This window comes from Apus apus, chromosome 4, assembly GCF_020740795.1.
Source record: "Apus apus isolate bApuApu2 chromosome 4, bApuApu2.pri.cur, whole genome shotgun sequence".
In the NCBI taxonomy this organism is placed as follows: domain Eukaryota; kingdom Metazoa; phylum Chordata; class Aves; order Apodiformes; family Apodidae; genus Apus; species Apus apus.
Window position 1 is genome coordinate 102,232,450 of NC_067285.1, and position 21,647 is coordinate 102,254,096.

The following is a 21,647-nucleotide window of genomic DNA, read 5'->3' on the forward strand; positions in this document are numbered from 1 at the left end:
CAGCCCCACTCGTAGCAGCCTTCCAGTACCTGAAGGGGGTCTACGGGAAAGCTAGGGAGGGACTTTTTTCAAGAGCTTGTAGCAAGAGGATAAGGGGTAATGGATTAAAACTGGAAGAGGGGAGATTTAGGTTAGACATTAGGAAGAAATTCTTTACTTTGAGGGCAGTGAGACACTGAAACAGGTTACCCAGGGAAGTTACGGATGCCCCATCCCTGGAAGTATTCAAAACCAGGTTGCTCTGAGCAACCTGATCTAGTGGGAAGTGTCCCTACCAGTGCAGTGCCAGAATTTAACTATTAACAGAAATGTTTCATTCATTCAAAAATCTTATAATGAGGGTTATGAAGTGAATGTCGAAAGTACTGGTTAACATCAACAGCTAAGTGCGAAGGGGTTACTCTGCTTCCCTGCAAAGTGACTGCACCTCACAAGCTGAGGCTAGGTGGCTTTGTTGCTTCCTGTTTCTTCACCCAACTAATTTGCAGTGGCAGTTCTAGTCCCTGAAATTAAGACATTTGAATTATTCCTTTTCAGACTTTAGAGAACTGTATTTAGGATTTTAGAGAATTTAGACTGTAAAGGCCACTTCTATGGCAATAACAGTACCATAAATCAGCCTGGTTGGAGGGAACACCTCTGTTTTCAAAATCCCACTACTCCCATTCTTACAGAAAAGAAGGGCTTTCAAGTTGCAGCTTTGTGTGACTTCTAGGCTGTTTTTTATACATTTTACTATTTCGTGAGGATGAAACATTAAAACATCTTCTAAAAACCCACACTCTTATCTTTCAAAGCCCTGCTGGCTCATCAGGAAGGCATTAGAAAGGAAACTTAAATAAAAAAAAAAGGCATCTACATGTCTTGATTCCTCTAGCAAGTGTGATCTGTGCCAGTCAGCCACCTCCATGTCAGCCCAGCCCGACACTGGGTACATAGGACATGCTGGTCTGGGAGGAGCACACAACTGTGGATCCTCAACTGAGCCACCACCACCTAATTTCTAGATGATAAACATGTTTCAGGATAAATAAGACACCAAGCTGTGCAGCCCCAGTGAGAGTTTGGGACCACTGGTACATAATTATGAAAAAAAGATTCAGGTAACTGTGGAAAAAAAAGGGTTCATGGCCTCTGAAATGTAGGTGCCTTTAGAGTGAGACTGCAGTATAGAAGAATTCACTGAAGATCACGTTTTGGATATTAGATACTTAAATAAACACCCTATTCTTAGCACTAATACAAGTCCCAAGATTGTGGATTTAGCCCTAAATGACTGCCTTAAAATAAACAACTCTTTTATCCAAGAATTTTGTAATATGTTCTGCCTCTGTTAGGAAAAAAAAAAAAAAGGCTTATTTTCCTAAATTCAGGGAAAATGGAAAACATAAGATTTTCAGTTATTTAAAAGAATTAACCAAAGAGAAAAAAGGAGAGTGAAAACAAATCAGACTAAATATTTTTATTTCCAGTTTTGTTTAGTATGTGTTAAACCAGTTTGCTTTTGAAATGAAAGCCATGCCTTCATTAAAAGTATTGACCTGGTCTAATAATATATTTGTTTGAAATTGTTCCCACAGCAACTGCAGCCAGGAGCTGAAAAGTACTTCTGTTTTGTTTGAAGAAAGATTTAAATGCTGAAAAGCTTCTCTGCTTTGCCCAAATATACTCAGTATTCTAATAAAAGATAATTCCTCTCCCTCCTAACCATGATGTCTAGCACTCAATATCTTTTCTATAAACCTCCACAATGAAAATATACCTCTGACTTCGTCACACACAGGAAAGTCCAAAAGAAGGAGAAACAGATTTTCATCTCCATATTTTTTCCTACTTGGTAGCATGGAATTGAACTTCACAGACCCTCCTCTTCTCTACTTTCACTTAGTAACAAAACAGTAAGAGAATTAGTCAAAACACAACCTAGAGTGCCTGTTGTAGGTGTGAGATGAACCACCCTGGAGTAGTGCCTGTGCCTGTCCCTCAGTTTGGCGAAAAGCCATGACATTTATCTTTGATTAGACACCGTGACATTTAGATGGTCAAAATAAAGCAAAACAAATTGCAGCATGTACCCATGTGCAGAGCATGCTTTGACAGCCAGATCAAGCTAGCAGGATTTTGTGTCATCCTGAATTACTGTCTAGTCTCATACGACACTGAATCGTATGTAGAGGGGTTGTATTAACTAAATCCTCACACCTTCAGTCATGTAAATAGTATTATTGCATTTAAGCAACCATTCATATGTATAAATACTGGAGGAGCTGGGAAGAAGCACGGCAATTTCTTCAGGGTTTTCTTCTCCCTAAAATTTATAGAATTTTTCTTATAATAATTTTTTTATCACATGTTCTTGGCAGATATTATTTCCAAATGCTAGAAGTAAATGTGCTCTCTTCATATGTTTCAATTAGGAAGAAAACCTCTCAAACATGCAAAAGCAGCAACACAATTATTCCTAGAATAAAGTCCTTTCTTAATCTCATTTTATTCATTCTACTGTTTAGGCTTGGTATCAAAAATTCACTTCACTCTTGACAGCAAAATGCAAGATGCTTTTAAAGTTCTTTGTCAGCACATGTTCCATTAGCGTTATAGTTTCCTGCTTTGCATCAAAATCTTACAGGAAATGCGCTGATCCTGCAGCTTTTCTGTGCCCTGTTCAGGGGAGACAGCTCACAAAGCCTCTCCCCCTCTGCAGTGCTGCTCAGGAGCCAATTCCCATGAGAGTCTGTGTTGCATATTCAACAGCTGGCTGTGAACTGTTTTATTTCAGGGTTGGTGCAATTTTTCACTTGTTTTATTCACAATAAAATGCAGTGTACTGGGGCATCCATCCCCAGACCTTTATTCAGCCACCTCTGGAACTAAACAGGCTTCCTGGTTTAACTCACTCCTGACAGAAATGCAATCGGGATGAAGGGAGTTGACAAAAAAGCCCGAAGGCTTCTTTAGGTATTTTGCACCCACTGCATATGACAAATTGTTGCATCTCTGTGCAACAAGGAAGACTCTGGAGGGTAAGGTAGGACCAGATCCATAAGGAATCAGTTCATCCCTAGTGCTGTCTGAGGGTGTTGAGCAGAGATGGAATAAAAGGGATGAGACAGCTCATGTCCTCACTGGACACAGAATGATTACCTGGGCTGGGAGACTGAAATACAGCCCAAGCTGTAAGCGGCCTCTTAGCACTGAGGTAATTGGGACTATGTGCAGAACTAGGACTAAGATGGTAAAGTAAGCCTGTATTTATATATTCAGGTCTTGGTTACTTCTTATTTCCTTTATATTTTATTATGACCGCTAAAACCTACATAATCTTCTACTGAAACTTGGAAGATGTTCCATTCCTTTTACTAATGGTCTGAGAGATGAAATAAAGAGTATTCTTACTAAATTTGTGAACAGTATCAAACTGGGAAAGGCAACAAGCACACTGAAGGACAAGACAAAAAAGAGAGTTTTAACCAGCCAAATGGATGGTCTGAAGATAACAGACTGTAATACCATTAAGGATAAGTGGAGAGTATGGTGTCAAGAATGGCAGAGTGATGCATTAGAGACATAGTTACCAACGTTGCCCTATTGTAAAATACTACGGACAAGGGAGGAAATACTGTATGTGATTTATATGGAGTTGATGAAATCTATCAGTAGGGGAAAGACTCTTCTGAGCATCTCACATCTCCTGTACTTCTCTACAGCTGGCAGGACTGTGCCTTAACTGGGCAGGAAGGTAAGTGGGGCTTGGGTGGTCCTTGTCTTGAAAGGGGTAAGCAGGAAAGCAGTGTGCAGTGTCCCACCAAGACAGGTTCAGGCATGGGCAGCTCAGCAGGTAACCACAAAGCTATTCAGTGTTCATCAAACCATTATCTAACCAGGCAACTACAGGGAAAAAAAAAAAATAAAAAAAAATTAATAATACAGGTAGATATTCACATGGGTTTAAATCAGTCAGGAAGCATCCCATATGCTCTAAAAAATACTCCTGGATAAAAAGGAAGGTTCAGGAAGGAAGAAACCTGGTACAAAGTGAGTACTTGAGCCCAGTCTCCCAGCTTCCAAGATAGAAATATGGCTATTTCTCTGTTTCCTGGTGAAAAGCAGACAGCACAGAGACAATTCTTTTAATAAGAAAACAAGTAAATTTTTATGTAAGAAAAGTACATCTTACCCTTTAAAAAAAACACCTGTTAAAATAACTGTCTATTAAAATTGCCACTGCATTATCCTGTTTCTTCTTATTGGAGAAATTGAAAGCACAGGAACATTTAATCATTCCATAGGAAGACATTGTATATTGAGTATTTTGAGAATATTTGCTCATTAGCAGAACAGATAATTGTTTAAAATATTACAAGAAAGAATATGGGACGTTGCTATTATTTTAGACAGTTTGAAGACCTAAACATTAAAGACAGCTTTTAACTCCTGGTATCTCCTTGATAGTCTCCAAGACTTGGAGAGATCCCTTTGAAAGAGATCACTTTCAATAATGCAACCCTGAATTACCCCGTTTCTACAGTATACAAAGAGTAATGGCAAACATACCAGTGATCAACAGCAAACTAACAAAAATCTGCTGGCAAACATGAGCAGACATAATTACTAGTGATAGTCAAGCCATAAGCAGAGGAAAAATATATTGGAAAAATCTCACAATTATACAATTATTACAAATAATACATTCCTGAAATACATAATTGCACATCTACCTACTCAAAATATTTTCTAATGGCTTTTCAATTTATACTCCTGAAAGTAAATGTTTATTCCTCTGAAACACTTTGCATAAGGATATTTTTGTTCAGCTGAGCAACTACAAAACTACTCATATATTGTAACAAGATGTCATTCTCAACTTCACAAAATCAGACTAAAGCCTTACACCAATGCTCAAACTTATCCAAGTTCTGTTCTTGGATTCTGAGTGCTATTTTGGTTCACAGTGATACTTGCCACTTCTAGATTTTAATTTATTTCTGTATTCAGTTATTGTCCTTCAAGCAAAAGTGGTTGAAAATACACAGCCTCTTTTCTGCATGTAGCTTCTCTGACATAATGGAAGAACATGCTCCCAAAGAAGCTGACTGTTTTCAAATATAATTCTCTTTCCTGCACATATAACTAAATGTCTGTCTCCTGCTCTCCAGAGGAAAACATTTTCCCCATTTTCTTGGGGAAAACAAATTGCTTTCAGTCAAAGCTGCTCTCAAGCATCCTGATACAGCCGAAGAGAGAAAAATAACTAGTGGCTATATATACCAACAAGCACAGCTTAAACATAGAGATGGGCAATACCAGCTCTCATTAGATGGACCATTTATATCACAGCTTGTCTGCAACACAAAGGCAAATGGTGAGCACACTGTATAGCCTTTCACAGGCATTAAGTCTGACTTTCCCTGCTTTGCTCCATGTGAATGACAAGAAAATGAATGAAAATGAATGGCCACTTCACTGAAGCCACTGAGGACAGAAACACCAGAACAAGGGATTGTGCTGGTAGACCCCTTCTGCAGTGGCTAAACTGCAAGGAAACCCTCGGCAAAACCAAGGAAGAGAAGGCGAGAGAGAAGGAGAAACCGTGAGAGTGGGAAGGAGTCAGTCCCAGCCCCTGTCCCTGGGTAGGGAGTGAGAGCTTCTGGGGAGCGGCAGCTCTGACTGATTGTGGGTGAGGCAAAAGGATGGCGGTCTGATCCCCTCAGGTAGAAGAGCAGCCCCTGGGGAGCGTGGCGACCAGGAGCAGCAATCAGGAGCAGGTAAACAGGGCGTGGCACGGTAGTTCGCTCAGGCTGGGTGCGCGGAGCAGGGCACGGGCCCCCTCTTGGCTCAAGGTAAGAACTCAGCTAGTGATCATCGCCCCCCCCGAAGAGGACCTAGCCATGGTATCCACTTGGGCAAAACCCGTTGCCAGGAGGACAGTGGCAACCCAGACAGAGATCCCTCTCAAGAATGCAGCTGTCCAGGTCTCTGGCTGCACAGAATGTTTCAGCCTGTCTGTCGTATCAGAGGAGAGCAGGAAGAACACCTGCGCGTGCTGTGACCAGGTGAATGATTTACTCAGCCAAGCGGCTGAGCTGAAAGAGGAGGTGGAAAGATTATGGAGTATCCAGGATTGTGAAAGAGAAATAGATTGGTGGAGTATACCCTACCATCCTTGAGACAAAACCTTAAAGTGGAGGCTAAAGTAGATCCTTAAAGTAGAGGATCCTCCACCTTCCTGTCACCTGGCAGAGGCAGGGGACCTGAGAGAAGAAGGGAACTGGAAGTAGGTCCCCACTCAAGGCAAGCAGAGAACCTGTTCCCGGCTTCACTCACCTTCATGTGTGCCCTTACAGAACAGGTATATGGCCCTGGATCAGGAAAATCAGGTAACTGAGGTTAATGACAAAGGTCTGTCCAGGGAGTTGCCGAGGCAGTCTGCAGAGGTCGTTGCTAGGCCACTCTCCATCATGTTTGGTATGTCGTGGGCAACAGGAGAGGTGCCTGAGGATTGAAGGATAGCAAATGTCACTCCAGTTTACAAGAAGGGCAAGAAGGAGGACCTGAGTACTATAGACTGGTCAGCATCACCTCCATCCCTGGAAAGGTGATGGAACAACTTATTCTTGGCACTATCTCTAGGCATATCAAAGATGAGGGGGTCATTAAGAGCAGTCAACATGGTTTTACCAAGGGAAATGTTGACCATCATGTTTGACCAACCTTATAGCATTCTATGAGGAAGTAACTACGTGGATAGATGATGGTAGGGCGGTGGAGATGTGGTTTATCTTGATTTCAGTAAAGCATTTGACACTGTCTCCCACTGCATCCTCATAGCTAAGCTAAGGAAGTGTGGTCTTGATGGGCAGGTAGTGAGGTGGATCATGTATGGGTTGAAAGGAAGAAGTCAGAGAGTTGTGGCCAATGAGACAAAATCTAGTTGAAGGTCTGTGACTAGTGGAGTCCCTCAGGGGTAGGTACTGGGACCAGTACTATTCAGTATTTTCATAAATGACCTGGATGAGGGAACAGAGAGTGCCCTCAGCAAGTTTGCTGATGACACTAAACTGGGAGGTGTGGCTGACACACCAGAAGGCTGTGCTGCCATTCAGAGAGACCTGGACAGGCTGGAGAGTTGGGCAGGGAGAAACTTGATGAAATTCAACAAGGGCAAGTGTAGAGTCTTGCATCTGGGGAAGAACAACCCCATGGACCAGTACAGGTTGGGGACTGACCTGCTGGAGAGCAGTGTAGGAGAAGGGGACCTGGAGGTCCTGGTGGACAGGAGGATGACCATGAACCAGCAATGTGCCCTTGTGGCTAAGGCGGCCAATGGCATCCTGGGGTGTATTAGAAAGGGTGTGGTTAGTAGGTCAAGGGAGGTTCTCCTCCCTTCTATTCTGCCTTGGTGGGGCCACATCTAGAATATTGTTTCCAGTTCTGGGCCCCTCCGTTCAAGGAGGACAGGGAACTGCTTGAAAGAGTCCAGCACAGAGCCACAAAGATGATGGAGTGGAACATCCCTCTTATGAGGAAAGGCTGAGGGAGCTGGGTCTCTTTAGCTTGGAGGAGACTTGAGGGGCGACCTCATCAATGTTTACAAATATGTTAAGGGCAAATGTCAGGAGGATAGAGCCAGGCTTTTTTCAGTGATGTCTAGTGATGAGACAAGGGGCAATGGGTGCAAACTGGAACATAGGAGGTTCCACATAAACCTCAGAAAAAACTTCTTTACTGTGGAAGTGATAGAGCACTGGGACAGGCTGCCCAGAGAGGTTGTGGAGTCTCCTTCACTGCAGACATTCAAAACCCGCCTGGACGCCTTCCTGTGTGATGTGCTCTGGGTGATCCTGCTCTGGCAGGGGGGTTGGACTAGATGATCTTTCAAGGTCTCTTCCAACCCCTAAGATTCTGTGAGTCTGTGAAAGAGAGCACGTAAAAGACCTGAGCTGGTGGCCTTTGCCACCAATTTTGCAGAAGAGGACTTGAGTAGAAAAGCAGAAAGTGCCAAAGGCAGGATCTCACCTGCAGCACTCTGCTAAGACGATAATGTTCATCACTTGTACAGTACTTACTGGGCTGGTACAAGTGTTTGAATGAACTCTCCTGCAGCACTCAAAAGTTTGTGACAATATAGCTTTTGTAATTCATTACGGAAAATGAGCTTTATGCTGCTACACGTCTGCACCAGTTCCACCAGCAAAGTAGTGAAACATTTCAGCACAGGGCAGGGGGGAAGCTGGGTCAGCTGAGGGAGTGGACTTGGCATCTGGCACTTTGAAAATCCTGCTGTCAGACTCTCGGGAAGCAGGAACTGTTGATGAAAGGCAGCATAATTATTTGCATTGGGTTGTATTAAGATAACAGCATAAAAACTTAACATTCCCCAAAGGAAATAAAGGTGTTACAACAGCAGGTGGGTAAATACAAGATAATGAAAGAAAGCAGCATGATTTCCCCAGGTTCAAAGAAAGCAGACAAGTATTTTGCAGAACTGACCTTATTAAAAAGACATTGTCACTTTAAAAATTAATCCAAACCCCAACCTACTCTAGCAATAAATAAAGTTATCTGTTAAACATACCAATTAATTCCACAAAAGTATCAATCTTCTTACTTCCATTTTTACATTTTTCTGTAGTGAAGTGCCAGGTCTACATACATATTTTCACCTTTCTTTACAACTGATTGACTTTTTGCTACAATGTTGACAGTCCCTAATAGAATATCCAGTTGTTCATTCTTCGTGTTAATTATTCTTCATTAGGATTAGTATGTGTATTCTACTTTCTAATCAATTAATACATAATACTGAGGAGAGAGAAATGTAACAGAAACTTGATGGTTGGACTCAATGATCTCGTAAGTCTTTTCCAACCTTAAGGATTTTATAATTCTATGAAATCTCAACTCACTTGATTCATGGAAACATTTTCAGCTCAATCACTGCAGAACAACATTTTGTGTATATCTTGTCTATGATGTTTTTCACCACGTGAATTTTTTTAATAAAAAACCCTTAACGTTAAGTCTTTTAAATAAAATCTTGATTTTAGAGTTAAACAACCGAGTGATCAACATGTCTTGCATGCTAATCCAGTATCTGTATCTCTGATAAGAAATACGAAAACGAGAAAAAAAAATCTTACAATATCTTATCCTATCTAAAGGAAACTATGGAGGCTTTATGCTAATATCTATGACACTGATTTTTATTTCAACTTCTCTTAAGAGATGTAACAAAAAATTTCATTACTCAAATTAATTGGACTTCAGTAAATGCATTCATGAGGAATGAATGTAGGAAAAGTACATCATACAACACGAACAACAGGATCACAGTATAACACAGCAGAAAATCTAGTGAATAATTACTTAACCCACTGCAAATAGTTGCACAGCTCCAGAAGCACAGGGATATTGATCCTGTTTAAATCTATGGACAATGAGAGCCTCAACAATTTTAAACACTCCAGTAAGTGCCCATTTAATCTTAAAAGGGCCAAAGTATCTCAAAAGAATTTTCTTTGAGTGTTTATATGGCATTAGCATTTTGTCTTCTACCAATATATGCCTCCACTTGGATGAACACCACAGTGTTCTTCATCAGAGATAACACTATCAGCTGGGCTAATGATAACACTGGAGGGCTTGTGCACAACTAATACGCCTCTGAACTGGGAGGCAGGCAGTGCTCTGGGCACAAGGAATGTGCCGTGCAGTGGGTGCAGACTGCAGGCCAGCATTTTTGTAGGGGGGTTGGACCAGATGACCTCTAGAGGTCCCTTCCACCCCAAGACATTCTATGATTCTATGATTAAACACCTGCTAAAGGAAGGGTAACAAAAACTACAGTTTAGTAGTCCAATGCCCTCAATTAGTCCAAGCGCTCTGGTCAGCACTGAGCACAGCTCAGGTTTTCATATTGGCTTTTCTTGCACAGGGCCAAAGCCCCTTCTGAAACACCTGAGCCTCCTTCCATGCTGCTCTGACCCATCTCCGAGGCAGGACAGATCCACCTTCACCTATCCATGTCTTGGGGGCAACGTACCAGATGCATTAAAATGTGGAAACTCTGAACTCACCCAACCCTGATAGACTCCTCTTTCTGGGAAAGCAATGACTTCTATGAAAAGACTGAAGAATGCAATAAAAACATAATTAGGATTATCAGGCTAATTACATCATACATTTTCTATTGCTAATAGTGATATGAAACAATTGTTTATAGTGGAATGAATCTTCAAAATGGTCAAGAGAGGTGGGGAAGAAATCCCATTTTTTCCCACTTGGAATAGATGCCAACCGGAGACTTAAGTACATTGTACCATTTTAATTTTTAAAATGAAATTTGCATACAAAGAGAAACTCCATACATGAAAAATTGCAAAATATATGATCACAGTACTCTCAGAGCATAGCACTCAAATACAGTCTGAACACTCTCAAAACAGGCTTGCATATAATGAAATATTATCAAATACATGCTTTTCTTTTAATTTGTTCTCCTAGTGCTAATTCTAGAGTTCATATTTACAGGTTTCTCTGCCAAATCAAAAGGTTTAAAAATTACCTTTTGAAATGTAGAAAGATATTCTCATCAATTTAGAGAAACCCAGGAATAAGAACTCCAAAAATACCTACCTGAAATTGTGACACTTTGCAGCACTTTAATCAAAAAAGCTTTTGAAGTTATTACCATGTCTATTTACATTTTTCCCTTTTCTAATGAATAAGTGTGATGACATTGCTTTGCCAAGAAAAAGACTGAAACAGGTTGCAAATATTTAACACAATTTGTACCGTAGCCATATTCATTGTTCAACTGAAGTTTGGGAACAACAGCAAAAAAGCTAAAGGTACTCTAGGATGTAAGGCTAAGTACGTATGTATATGCTTAAGAACTGCACTACCAGCTATCCCTGTGGAACACAGACTGCAGAGATAATGTTCAAAGCCTATTAACAGCACAGTATTAATCAGAAATTCGGCAGAGTAACAGAAAATCAGAGAACAAAGGACTTGTGGGTCATCCACTTTAACTCTTCATGACATCTGCTATACCACAGCTTATTACATTAATATATAAATACAAGAACAATAAATCAGTACTTAGTTTATATAATAAATAACCTTTCTATACAAATAAAGAAATTTTAGCTACAGTAAAGCCAGTGCAAAAATGATCACAATGTACTGAAGGAACAGAATCTTGCCTGCTAGAATGTGCATCACAAAATACCCCTATTTCATATACTGCATCATATGCTGACAAAGAATTAAAAAAAAAATGCACAATACACATTGCTATCTGTGCCATTCTAAAATTACAGCTATTTACAATGTCCAACAAATGAGATTAAAACAAGGCACGTGTTATTTAAACTGCATACTTCATTCTTTCTCATTATTTTCTGAATTTTAAATAACTTCCTTTTCCCTAATTGATATTTGGAATGGAAGTCACCCTCATGAGTCCATACTTGCACGAGCAGCCTTTTTGGAATTAAGAAAGTTCTTTTTCTTTTTCCTTGGAAAACTATGCAAAGAGAGGACTGGGTCGCTCAGCTCACGGAACAAAAATACCTTCTCCCCTGTGTCTAATACCTCTATGGCTTCAGCAGTTGCAGTGTTGAAAGGAACAGGTGGATCAGACTGTTCCATAGGACGATGTGTAGATGAAAAACCAAGATGAATGAATGATGCTTTTTCCAGGAGGGCAAGTTGCTTCTTCTTTATTAAGCTACATTAAGGAAAAAATAATTTAAAAATTAAAACTTAGGCAAAAAAACCCATAGCTTCCTAACATAGAAGTGGTGACTTAGAAAGCTAGAGAAAATAACATATCAACAGACAGAAGTGTAACTTCCATTCCAATCCCAAATAAGCTACATACGGAATCATGGAATGGCTTGAGATACAACACTGCATAAGAAATTGTAACCTTATAACAATAACCACAGGAATGGTAAACAACATATATGAAAAAAGTGTGAATTTTGTGGATATGTGTGGAAAAATCTTTTTAGTCATTTACTATTATTGCTTACTATGTGTAAACATGTTGTAGGAAACAAGCATCAAACAACAGAACAGTGTATAAATAAAGCATATCTATATGCATTTATATGCACCCACATTAAACACAGGCAGAAACAGAGGAGTAATATTAGCCCACTATTAAACAGGAGAGGTGAACTAATCACCAACAATGCTGATAAGGCAGAGGTCGTCAACACCTTCTTCACCTCTGTCTTTAGCAGTGCTGTTGGGTCCCAGACCATAGCAACAAAGTCCAGGTTGATGCAGACACCAACCCACCATCAGTGAGGGAGGAGTTGGCGTGTCAGCTGTGACAGGAGCTTGACCCATACAAATTGATGGACCTGGATGCCATCCACCCGAGGGTGCTGAGAGAGCTGGCTGATGTAATTGTAAAGCTTCTCTCCATAATCTTTTAGAAGTCATGGAGATTGGGAGATGTCCCTGGAGACTAGAGGAAGGCTAGTGTCACCTCCAAGCATAAGAAGGGGGTAATTAAAGGTCCATTAGCCTCACTTCAGTCCCTGGAAAGGTCATAGAGCAAATCCTCCTGGGGACTGTCACAAGTCAATTGAAGCATGTGATCGGGAAAAGTCAACATGGATTTACCAGGGGCAAATCGTGCTTGGCAAACCTGATCACCTTCCATGACAAAGTCACCTGCTCAGTTGATGCAGAGCGAGGGGTGGACATCGTCTACCTGGGCTTTTCCAAGGCCTTTGATATGTTCCCCCACTGTCTCCTCCTGGAGAAACTGGCTTTGATAAATGGTCTGTGTGGTGGGTGGGAACTGGCTGACAGACCATAGCCAGAGGGTGATAGTAAATAGTTCCTCCTCAAACTGGCCACCAGTCACTAGTGGGGTCCCCCAGGGGTTGATACTGGGCCCAGTGCTGTTTAACATCTTCATAAGTGACCTGAATATTGGGATCAAGAGCACCCTCATGAAGTTTGCTGACAACACCAAGATGAGTGGAAAGACTGACACTCCAGGAGGGAGAGCCACCCTCCAGGATGACCTAAACAGGCTGGAGAAGAGGGCTAGCAGGAACCTTATCAAGGTCAACAGGGAGAAGTCTAAGGTCTTGCACCTGGGAACACAAAACCCAGGAGTGCAGTTCAGACTGGGATCCAGCTGGCTGGAGAGCAGCCCTGTGAAAAGGGGGTCTTGGTGGATAACAGGCTCAACAAGAGTGAACAGTGTGCTGCAGCAGCAAAGAAAGCCACCAGGATGCTGGGCTGCATCAATGAGGACATCACCAGCAGAGATAAAGAAGTCATCATCCCGCTCTACTTGGTGCTTGTCAGACCACACCTGGAGCATTGCATTCAGTTTTAGTCCCACTCTACAAAAGAGATGCAGACAGGCTGGAGAGGGTTCAGAGAAAGGCCACAAGTGTGATCAGACGAGTGGAGGACCTGCCGTATGAGGAGAGGCTGAGAAATCTGGGTTTGTTCAGCCAAGAGAAAAGAAGGCTTTGAGGAGACTTCATTGCCATGTTCCAGTACTTAAAGGGTGGCTACCAAGAAGATGGAGACTCCCTATTTACAAGGAGTCACATGGAAAAGACAAGGGGTAATGAGCACAGTTGCTCCTGGGGAGATTCCAATTGGATACAAGAGGTAAATTTTTCACCACGAGGACAATCAAATATTGGAATAGGGTGCTGAGCCATCTTATACGAACTACAGTAGTACCTAGAAAGGTTGGATCAGATGATCCTTCAGTCCCTTCCAACCTGGCATTCTATGATTCTTCGAATTTATTTTCTGATTTCTAATAGATATAAGAGGCATCTTTCGAGATAAAATTAAGTATAAAGGAATTATATGCTTCTTCCTGTTTTCTCCTTACCTGTCTTTTCTCTTGTTTAGAGAAGGGATGTTTTCTAAACTTCTGCTTATCAGATCTTGCCATACTTTGTTCTCCAGTGCTTGCCACAATTCTTGGTTCCTCCTGAAGAAGCAGGAAAGAAAAAAAATTCCCAGCAGCCAATCCCCAAATACATACACTTTCCTCCCCTCTCAAATTTTACCCACCAAAACCATGGCATTAATACCCTGAATACAATCAGTGAGTGTTCAAGGATTTTTTGCTGCTTTTCCACAGATGCCTTACATCAGGTAAGATCACACCTCAGTGTGGACCCAAGGACCCTTATCTTGCTCCTTGATAATTCACATCTGACAACTAGAAGTCCCAGTGCCACAATACCTGTATTTCTTCCCCGCTCCCCCCCCATATCACGGCAGGGATTTGAGGGGGGTGGGGGGCTACTGGAGCACCTCTCGTTCTCAGTTGTACAGATGTTCAGCTGGTGTTAACTGGAATAAACTGGAGAGACGAAGGTTCTGGGAGACTACTCATCTCTCTGAGTAATGGGAAAAACAGTGGCCACTTGTGACTTTAATAATGAGCTACAAAGGAACAGGTTGAAGCTTTCATTATTAGAAAAGAGGACCTCCTTTATATCTTTAGGAGCTGTAGACACCTGAAATCTGGTGTGCTATAAATATAGATACAAAAAGTTTGAAGGAAAATATTTTAATAAATTCTAATTAAAGCCAACAGAAAGAAAATTATCAGAGCAAGATTTATACATGTATAAAATAACTGTTTAGTTAATAAAGTTATAAAATGTATATATTATTAATTTATTATATTTAAAATATTTCAGAAAAAAGTATCCATTTCAAAGTATTTTTGCTCACAAAATATTTCAAAAAGGAAATTTATGTACCTGTGTTTTTTTCTATTGTTGTCAATCTGCTTGTCCAGCAAATACATATATATATGTAAAGCAATAAACTTATCTTGCAATGGTCTTCCAAAAAATACTGCACTTACCTTTTCTTACAGCTGCCAGACTCATCTGCATTACTGTCTCTTTCAACATCACCATGTGAATATTTACTAATGGAATTGAGGACTGAAAGAACCTCACTTTGTGAGCTGGATGGCAGCAACAAGTTCAGGATCCTGTGCAACATCCCCATTGGTACTCTTGCCAGTTTGGCTAAGTAACCTGCCAGTCGGAGCTCCTAGAGGATCAATAAGTAGAAGACAGTTAAATTTGGCACTGAAAATCCTGTAAGCCAAGTTTAATTGCTAGAATTAAAGAACTACTCCTCTTGAAAACAAAAAATATGACTGAAAATCATGTTAGTGGTGACACTTTTTGTGTCAAGTGGTAATAGTCCCATGTTCACTGCTTCTGACCACACTGGTCAATTTATGCTATGGTTGTTCATTTCATTCTGGATACAGACAATGTAAATGTTAAACAGTAGTTGATCTTAGCATAAGTGCTTAGGGTATGTACTTTCTGTCCTTCAGTCTGAAAAAATCACAATGCAACCACATTCTAGCATTTAAGTTTAGTTAATTTATAGATTGTACTGCTGTAAAGAAATAATTTCAAGATAGCAGTAAAGTGATACGGCATTCCTTGTCCTGGAAAATTAGGGGGAAAAAAATAGCTCTGAAACCTAATGACATCATTTGCATGTTGCCATGGTTGAGCACTCCATTGTTCAGCCTCTCTTAACACCAGATTCTGTAATAAGCCCAGAGAACAGCTTGCAACATTTGTTAAGAGGTGAAGGTTTCGGTGGTTTGTTTTGTTTTTTTCCAAATGTCCTCTCTTTTTCAGCCAACAAGGCAGTGGCAATGCGTATTTACATCGTGTTCAAATAGACTTCAAATCTATTTGTTCCCCAGACAATCAACCAGCCCCATTTCTCACCCCCCTCCAAATACTAAAACCCCATTGGTATCTTTTGCTATGTTGTCAGAACTACTGCCATCGCCAGTGCTGTTTTCTGCAGATTCTCATGCATTTAAAATAAGTCTACAATATATTGAGAACTACATGGAAAAAGAAGAGAAGAGTAGAACAAACTAAAGAAAGTTAAATGCCTCAGAGGGTGCCAGAAAAATGCTGTTGTAGTCTTTCAAACCATGCATGTATCTCAGGCATCTGAAGATAGGTTAAATGTGCCAAGCATTTGAGATGACTCTTGAGAGCTGATTTGCCTCCACCTGTAGACCCTCCTATAAGCTACACAACACCTGATGACTACAAAGCCCATATCACATAACAACGCCTCAAGATCCCACCAGGCAAGAAGAAGGATGATTTCTTCATCCACTGTGGATTGAAAATGTCTCAGCTGTTGTTTGAACTCTGTCTCTCTTTTGCATGAAAAACCTTGAGAGGAGCCAATGCACTTAGGACATCCCTGTATTAAGTGAATCTTCTTTGAAAAAAGGCTTTTCATGAAAAGGATGCTCTGTAAAGGACAATCCTTTCTGCTAAATCCACAAAGCAGTAACACCCAAAGCAGCCCTAACCCAAATTTAGATGGCCACACAAAATAAAGAAATAAATTAACCATTATTTTTCCCATAAACATTCTCCAAGAAGAGAACTCCTCTCCAAAAGGCAGGAAAACTAGCCACTTCCCACAGTTTCCCGGGCTCTTCAGTGTTGCTATAGGTTTTCCATGGAAGCCACTGAGATACTACAATGAACAAAAAGGCCTCCTAAAATTGATGACAGATTAGTAAATTGATGTGGTATCCAACACATCCAATGTTTTCATCTTAAGCAGTCACCAAAGTTTGGTAAGACATACGCCTGTTTGGGCTACTTAGGGCAAGAAATTATTTCATTCTTCTCTGGAGAGGAATGTAAATAAGACCTGAAATCTTAATACAGACACCCTGGTTTAATTTGTATCATTGCATACAGACTATGTCGTAGCTTTGGTCTTTAAAAACTGTGCTTCTAGAAGCTTACAAGAAACAACATTAAGTGAGAATAAAAATTACGCATCTCTGTGACCTATTCTGCCCTTTCTGGCAGAATGGCCTCAGGATGTTTAACTCAGTAATTTATACATATCATGACTCAAGTACTGCTTTCCTCTGTAATAGTTTAAAATGTTCTTTTCTCCACTCTGGCCCTTAACTTACTGCATCACGTATGATTTGGTCTAAGGGGCAACCCTTAATGCTTTTCAATACAGCAGATTCCACAACTAAGTAATCCTGCAAGGTGCCACAATGCTGGCAACAGTACCAGAAGTGGCAGAGGTGCATCTAGCATATGTACAGCAAAGGGAGTTCTGATGTGTGAACATGCCCCAGCAGTGAGCAGCACTTTCAGATGCCCACAGCTACCAAGACCCAAGTGCAGAAGGGGCAAGGAGAAGTAAATGTGAATGCAAACACAGAAATGCTCCCACTAGTCAGACCAAAAGCCCTCCAGGGCAGGATGAGTGTGATTCTTCTGGTGTTTTATATTATAAGGTACCACCGAAATTAGGCATTTACTTTTTTTATAACATCTAATGGATACAAATGCTACTTGTACCACCACCAAGCTCATTTGTTTTTTCTGAATTTGGTCAAAATAAAAGCATGAATGTATGAGTATAACTTTACAAACAGCACAATTACTTTTAAGTATTTGGATCAATGAATATGTAGTTAAAGAACTAATGCAAAAACACTGACCTTGATCTATGCTGTGTTTCAGGCTTAGTGTGCTGTTTCCATATGACAGTCTGCCCACATCATCTCTGGTCTCTAAAAAGCAACTAGTGTACCTGGGGCTATATCTGTGAGCTTATTTAAAAGTAACTTCTCAGCCAGAGGCTCATGATCCTGAACTCACTAGCATTCAAGCAGATCTCTTATTGACCTAGATCTGCCTCCATAAGGATGTAAGCTGAAACACAAAACGTACAAAAGTAAAACTTAACTGGTTTTCCAGAGAGGGCTGCATCCAGTCCTGAAAACTAGTCTAAAGGGGAAAATCCTCTTTAAATAAAAAAATAACTGTAAAATACAGACGTACGATAGCTATAGTTTCTTAATACTTGTCAATGTAATGTGTTTGACAAATTGTACAGAAATGTAGGGGGAGAAAAGATTTAAAAAATCAATTCCCATACCAGCTCATAGGACAATCACATCCAAAAGTAGGATCATGTTACACTGTGAATCTTAATAAATTTCTACTCTACTAAGCACATACTTCTTCGAGTTGAATTAAGAGTAGTCAGGTTTGATATTACAGTTGGAGTTACACTACTATAACTGCTGAGAACAGAAATTTTGTTTTGTACATCTGCATGGTAAACATTTATAGCTTTTATGTCCCAAAAATCTTACGGAGAAGACATAAAACACAGTCCCCCAGGTACACGCTGAACAGTGTGTGTCCAGTTTTTCAAGTGCAATGAGGTGACAGTGATGGTCTTAGATTTCCATCTTCAAGATATCAAAATCTGTAACTAGCAAGGGTCACTGTTCACCTGCTAGTGTGCTAAGAGGACCAGGTACTGTGAAAATTATGGCAAATTCTGTTTGCATGCATCTGTCATCTGTGAAATGCTTTTACTCTCTCAGCTTGCAGACCATGCTGTTCAGATGCTCTTTCACAATATGTGCCAAAGAAACCTAACAACCATCACAGGAAGACAAAGTGTCAACAACTTGAGCAATGTTCCTACCTATGCTTTAGAAAAGCAATATCCAGCTTTCCCCCCAGCCAAGGGTCATGATCTCTGGGAATGCAGGACAAGGTGTGCCAGTCAGCATTATCAAGCTTTATAGGACAGAAACAAGCTACAATAACATGCAAAAGCAGCACATTCCCAGTTTGTCCTGTGTAGTCTGATGATAAATACGATTAACACTTCCAAACAAAAGAAAGCATTGTATTTGAACTGAAATGCTAAGAAAAGAGCCAAGGACTCTTGGGAAAAAGCTCCCTTCAAATTGTCAGCAGCAGAACTCAACCACTGGCTTTTTCTTTTCCCTTCCACTGAGTCCTACACAGCTGCTTCAGCACTTATCTTAACATGCCACACATCTTGAATTCATGCCTTCATGAAAGAGGTAGATGCTGAGGCTCTATCAGAGACAACCAAACTCAAGGGCTGTAGAAAAACAATTCACAACATCCTTTGCAAGATGAAAACTCTTGTTTGTTACATAAATCAACTTCCTACCCTTCTATGCCCAGCAGTATGGCAAGCTAAGGAACACAGTATGAGATTAACACTATTCATGCTCTCTTTTAACAGTTCCCACTTAGTGATAGCTGGTTTTGCCAGCCCATAAAATTGCTAAATAAAACTGTACAAGGTTTAAGCCATTTCTTGATTAGTCCAAGATTGCAAGGCTATAGTGAGTTTAGAAGGACTGAAATTAAATTATGCAAACGTTCTCAGCAGTGCTAATCTGGAGAAGCTGGTCTGTGCTGTTTAAAACCTCTATACTGGCCAGCACTTCTGGATGCAGCATATTTTGTCAGATAAATATATAATCAACTAAGGAAAAAAAGTATAAAAATAATTCCCAAGATTATGGTCCACCAAAACTAATGACTTAAATCACAGTAATACAGGCAAATATCAGCAAAGCCCAAAGGGCCTTTTAAAGCATTTTCAATTTCTGTATCTGTTCTGATGCTTATTTTCCACTGATGTTGAATGCAGTTAATTTTATCTAAGAATTACTTTCTATTTGTCATATTCATAATGTATCTGAAACATTGCATACTTCAGTAAAATATTCACACAAGCCTGTTGACTCCTTACCTGTACTATGAAAACATAAAGGAAGGCTGAACAGAACAAAAGATCACACTGCCCTCAAAAAGTGTTTTGAAATCTTGAATTATTAGACAAACTGCAACTACAAATGGGCAAATAAAACCTCAAATTTAGTATCATTTCTGCCCCTGCCCATGCAGGGGGAGTGAATCTAGATGATCTATAACCCTTCCAACCCAAACCATTCTATGATTCTAGAGCTGTCACTGTTCATGCCACTGTTCCACAACAGAAGGAATAACTGAAAAGAGTGGGTGACTGCCTCATCAGCAGTACACAAGTTATTTTGAAGAAGAATAAATTAATACATATAAAGTTTCAAGTTATAAGGAAATAATTAGATTAAAACTCACCACTGAGTCAATATTTATGTCATAAGCACCCTACTAAGGCCTGCATTAGAAATTTTTAGCAGTGTGAGCAGGATGGTATTTCTGTGAAGTACTAATAAAATGGTAGGAGCTCTTTGTGCAGCAGGCAACAGGGGCAGAAAATAGAAAAGGAGCTAAAGGCTGGAACAGAATTCAGCAGCTCCTGACAGCTATATCCATTTACAGCAAACCGAACTGTCAAGGCCAACATGGTGGCAGGATGGTTGGAAAAAAATAAATCAGTTGCAACAGGAAAAAAAAGCCACCCAAACAAACAAACAAACAAAACAAAACAAACAAACAAAAAAAATCACAAAGTGGAATTCTTATAATTAAAAAAAAAAAACACAACAAAAAACAAACAACAACAACAACAACAACAAACCCTAACACTAAGGGAACACAGAGCTTGGTCTTAAAACTAGAAGACTGGTAATGATGGCCACGATCTCCTCTGCAAACACCATCAAATGTTACACTCTGCAAGACATGCCAAAACGGGGTTTTGTCAATCACATTTTTATGCCCAGAGGATAAGATGCTCTTGGAAAGTGTAAGACAAGGTTAAAACTCACACTCTTCTTCATTTAGTACATTAGAAGAAAGTGAGATCTTCCATCCCAGGATAGCAGCTTAGCCATCAGCCGTGAAACATTCAGAGGCAAGTCTGCCTCTGAGGCTCATGGAAGGACTCTGCTCTGAATGAAGCCCAACTGTTCCCAGAAGAGGCAAAGACTGAAGTAATTACCATACTCCTGTGAGCTTTAGGAGTTCTTGATGCAAATTCCTTACCCAAATCAGAATAAAGATCTGAAAACATGTGCTACCTTCCAGGTGAATCTCATAACACTTCAATTCTTCATGAGAGCAGCTGACCTCAAATAGACATCTAACTCAGGAGAGGAAAAAGAGTTCAGAAAAACTGAGCAGAAAAAAGCTGAGACACAGGAAAGGCTGAGAGCCCTTAGTTTAAGTGGTCCCTCCTTGGTTTGCAGGCCTCTGAAGCTCTCAGTGTATGATACAAGTGACTGCAACCACTCCTGTCCCTGAGAGGCAAGATACTTGGACATAAAAAGCTGCAACACCAAGTCTCTTTTCCGATGCTAGCTACAAATCTCAACCAAGGTCTACAGATGCATTTTGGGGACAACAGTGATTAATTTTTAATGCCTTTTGTGGCACTGACAAACAGCCAACAGACAGCAAATTACCTAAAGAGGTTATGCTCTTTTCAAAAACAATATGACTAAGGATACTAGAATATTTAACTAGCAGCCCTTCTACCATTTAGTTTTGTAACACAATCAATGCAAATCCTTTCTAACAGTGATTAAAGCCCAAATAAAACCCTTGTCTCGTTACATGAAAATTAGACTACAAATCTGTCTGTAAACCAAAACCCCAGGCAATTTAGCTCTCTCCACAGAATGAAACTGTAAAGGATTTATAAGTGAACAAAAAGAAATATAACAGTAAAACTGAAAAGGCTGAAAGTAGATCAGAATTAACTGAAGTGAGTGATAATACTGGCCACAAACACCAGAACTGGTAGTGACTGTTAGCAGAAATGGGTCCAAATACATCTGTAATGGCTCCCCAAAAAGCAAGAAAAGC

The 21,647-nt window shown here is 40.3% G+C and overlaps 1 protein-coding gene across 3 annotated transcripts in view; it reads right to left on the reverse strand.

Moving 5' to 3' along the window:
* Positions 1 to 10,309: 10,309 nt before the first annotated feature.
* The window catches only part of EVC2 (EvC ciliary complex subunit 2), a 73,044-nt gene continuing 61,706 nt past the window's right edge, over positions 10,310 to 21,647 (reverse strand). For all 3 annotated transcript variants that reach the window (XM_051618997.1, XM_051618996.1, XM_051618998.1), the window contains 3 exons: positions 14,882 to 15,075; positions 13,889 to 13,990; positions 10,310 to 11,734 (listed from right to left, as the gene is read on the reverse strand). In XM_051618997.1, the coding sequence (XP_051474957.1) occupies positions 11,461 to 11,734; positions 13,889 to 13,990; positions 14,882 to 15,075 (570 nt within the window). In that variant the 3' untranslated portion in view covers positions 10,310 to 11,460. The remainder of the gene's footprint in view (positions 11,735 to 13,888; positions 13,991 to 14,881; positions 15,076 to 21,647) is intronic.